Source organism: Halyomorpha halys, unplaced genomic scaffold (genome assembly GCF_000696795.3).
Source record: "Halyomorpha halys isolate HHAL.00 unplaced genomic scaffold, Hhal_1.1 Scaffold301.1, whole genome shotgun sequence".
Lineage (NCBI taxonomy): Eukaryota > Metazoa > Arthropoda > Insecta > Hemiptera > Pentatomidae > Halyomorpha > Halyomorpha halys.
In genome coordinates, this window is record NW_027112712.1 from 442,764 (window position 1) to 446,631 (window position 3,868).

Sequence of the window (3,868 nt, forward strand, 5' to 3'; positions counted from 1 at the left end):
GTGTTTGTATCTTTTTTAGCCCCGACGAAGCCCTGCAACGTGGGGCAAAACATTGGCTCAATAAAAATAGTATACCCATTTACTATTTGAGTTTTGTTTTTACCGCTATAAATTTCGTTTTCTTGAAATCAATAATTAATATATAATTACAGGCATTTCAATTAGTAGAGATATGACAATGACCTAACTCATAATCTAGCAATGAAGTAAGCACATCACGACCCTTCGTACCCTGAATCACTAAACCGCTAAACCACAAAAACCTTGTTGGAGAGCTACAAGAAAAGATCAGTATCACATATTTTATGAGGAATTAATACTAAAACAAATAACCTTAAATGATGTTATAGTGTTAGCTGAAAGGTTTTAAAAGGTAAATAGATTATTAAAGTGCCTCAGAAACTGTTAAGTAACCTAATTATCAAATATTTTCCAGAGGGACCCCCCTTTGTCCCATGTCATAAGTAGGACCAGGCCATGGATGTTCAAATTTATTTATTTTATCTCTTATTTATCTATTACTATTACCGTTTTCATTTACTGTTTACAACCTTCTGTTTTTTTTTGTAACTATGTCAAGTGTTTGTATCTTTTTTAGCCCTGACGAAGCCCTGCAACGTGGGGCGAAACATTGGCTCAATAAAAATAGTATACCCATTTACTATTTTACCACACCCGGACCATATTCCATTCATCTATACACACGGTCAATCAACAATCTTCCAATAATATATTTTTAGCAAAAAAGAAAACAACAAAATACTTTTAAACATTATAGCACTATAACAACATCATAAATGCCTAATAAATATTCTAAAATCCCTTCCTCTCACTTGACACAACAGGTGTCAGAGGATTGTCAATAATCCTAGTACTTTGACCGTCCTCATCATAGAATAACAACTGTACTTGTATTAATTCAGTAGGCCTACTGAATACCTAAATTTATAGACATAAACTGATTACTTACCTTACTGACAGGACACTTGTCAGGTCCAAACATTATAGTGTATGGAGTTTTATCATTAAAATCACTTAAAGCTTTAACCGGACGTTGCTTTGAAATTAATTTCATATAAGCTCCACCACATTCTTGACCATCTTGGTGTAGAACTTCATACTGTAAAATGAACGGCCTATCACGGAAGACGAACTCTTTACTCAGTTTAGAAGAAATAGCACGATGTTTAGCTTTTTCTTTGAAGGTCAATCCAATATCATTTGGTAGAGCATCTTTAATAGCTTCTTCTAAAATCCAATCACCTGACAAAAAAAAAGGTAATAATTAGACTATTTAATAAATATCATAATGAACATCAATTTTAGAAACAAGTAACTAATAATTTTCCATAGTCTACTTGAATAAAAAAAAATTGATCTTATAAATATACAAAAAATTATATCCTGCAATTAGGAACTCGGGCTCAGACAAACATAAGATTCAAACCTTCTAAAAGATGTTCATGGTAGAAAAAGGTTGTTGATAAGAATACCTTTGCTTTAATTTGCTTGTCTAAAGCTGATAGACACACACTAGGGGAAGGAAATACAAATAATAAACCAATAATGGAGAATCAACATAGGTTGACATAACTTCTGATGTAGAGGATCGAATCCACAGTGCCAAAATCTGCTAGGGCAAGAAAACAGGCCCCTATAAATTCTTACTCAATAACTACAGTACAATAGTAGTGGATCAATCCAGCCTCTAGTACTTCAAATGAAGATAAAACAAATCAAATGTAGGATTTCATGAATTCTTCAAGGCTATACAAAATACCCATGAACTAATTAAATTGCATGTGTTTGATCTAAAAGTTTTATACAAAAATTTCCAAATTGGGCAGAAGCTAGGGTCCTATAGCAATTCGAAGAAGTTTTAAATTCAAACTTTGACCAAAGGTCTGAAAATTTCAAACCCTCACTTGCTAAGTCTTATGCTTCAAGAAACCAGAGAGTGAAGGACAAGTAAAAAAAAAAAAAGATAAAGAGAAACTTCAAAGACCTGCATGTTCTTCTGCATTTAGAGTCACTGCAAAAAGTGGTTTATCAAATTTAATCATCCTGCATCCTGGATCCAATACAAACTCATTATGAGCTCTGTGACAGAAGAAAAAATACAAAAGAGTGTCATAGGTAGTTTCCTGGTGCTAGCCCAAAAAACCACAAGACAAGACAGGATTCGACTATTCAGTATTGTCTAATAGAGGAAATAGTTAACAAAGATAAATTCATTAATAAAAATACATTGTTATCGAGCTAAATTATCACAGTTCTTCTGCCAAATGTGCCTTCATACAAGATTAACCCAATGAGAGACAAAATGATCAACTCACAGAGGCACAGAAGCAGAAATATAAAGATAATTAAAATTTTAAATATGTTGAAGGAGAATAAAAGTAACAGCTAGAAGCTCAGTATGAGGTGAATAATTTTAGAAGGCACTAGAAAATGGCGATAGCTGGACTGAAAAGTTCTAGGTAGCTGCCTGCAAGCCTTACATGAGAAATGATCCTCTCTGTCTTTTGGTGGACCAAACAGGTAACTTTAAAATTGAATTTGAAGTTCAATAATAAATTTTGTCAAATTTCGTTTTATTGAAATCAATAACTAATATATAATTACAGGAATTTCAATTAGTAGAGATATGACAATGACTTAACTCGTAATCTAACAATGAAGTAAGCACATCACGACCCTTTGTACCCTCAATCACTAAACCGCTAACCACAAAAACCTTGTTGGAGAGCTACAAGAAAAGATCAGTATCACATATTTTATGAGGAATTAATACTAAAACAAATAACCTTAAATGATGTTATAGTGTTAGCTGAAAGGTTTTAAAAGGTAAATAGATTATTAAAGTGCCTCAGAAACTGTTAAGTAACCTAATTATCAAATGTTTTCCAGAGGGACCCCCCTTTGTCCCATGTCATAAGTAGGACTGGGCCATGGATGTTCAAATTTCTGGTTGATTAGGCTGCAGTTTTCTGGCTTAGAGGATCATAGATTTCTATAAATTGGAAGCCACTGCTCTTTTAGAATGCAGGAGGCCTTAACAACACTAAGATTTTAAAATCCATGCAAAATCATTAAGACCAAGGTGTGAAAAATAGAAAACATTTCAATACAATCAGCTTGACCAATACTCTTGATAATGTTCTATCTTTTCAAAAATGGTTGTTAAAGAGTTCAACAGTCCTTCACCAAGATGGAGCTACCAAAGACCCATGGTGGCCGGAAAACTCTCTAGGAAATGATCAACAGCAATCAGTTAGTAGTTCTAGAAACTATTTTAAGTCAAACATCAATACCAGATCAAGTTATTATTCACCCTAATATTTTAAGCAAAACATAGGTCGTGCATATGACATAGACAAATGAAAACTTTAAACCGTTCTGGAATTCCACACTATCTAACCTGAATAAAGGCAACAGCCGCCGCACAATACAAGAGCGAAGTAATAATGGGATAAAAATCTCAAAACTATAGATGCTGTACGAATTTTTTTTTAACCAGGTATAAACTTTTTTTTTAGGAAGGATTAACATCAATATTTATTACATACCATCATATTTCAGGGTCCCTCCATCCTCAGTTGCCTTTAGTGCTTGGGACATGATCCATGTTGAAGAGAAGCTGTCTTTATTGTTAAAAGTTTCAAGGAAATAAATGTTTTCCGTATTAAATTCTTTCATAAAGTCCAAGTTTGATGATGGCATTTCATGTTCCTGAAATATAAAAATTAAGTAGTTCATTAATAAATTCAGAAAACAAAGTGATATGATTCCTATATTCTATTCAGCTGAAATAACATTACAAAGCAAATGTAAAAATTTTCTTTAAGGTTTTCATTTTATAATTACA

At 32.8% G+C, this 3,868-nt stretch overlaps 1 protein-coding gene across 3 annotated transcripts in view; it reads right to left on the minus strand.

Moving 5' to 3' along the window:
• LOC106680967 (calmegin) overlaps positions 1 to 3,868 on the minus strand; it is a 61,222-nt gene that overhangs the window by 42,451 nt on the left and 14,903 nt on the right. For all 3 annotated transcript variants that reach the window (XM_014421027.3, XM_067050506.1, XM_067050507.1), the window contains exons 3-4: positions 3,570 to 3,732; positions 971 to 1,263 (exon numbers count right to left, since the gene is read on the minus strand). In XM_014421027.3, the coding sequence (XP_014276513.1) occupies positions 971 to 1,263; positions 3,570 to 3,732 (456 nt within the window). The remainder of the gene's footprint in view (positions 1 to 970; positions 1,264 to 3,569; positions 3,733 to 3,868) is intronic.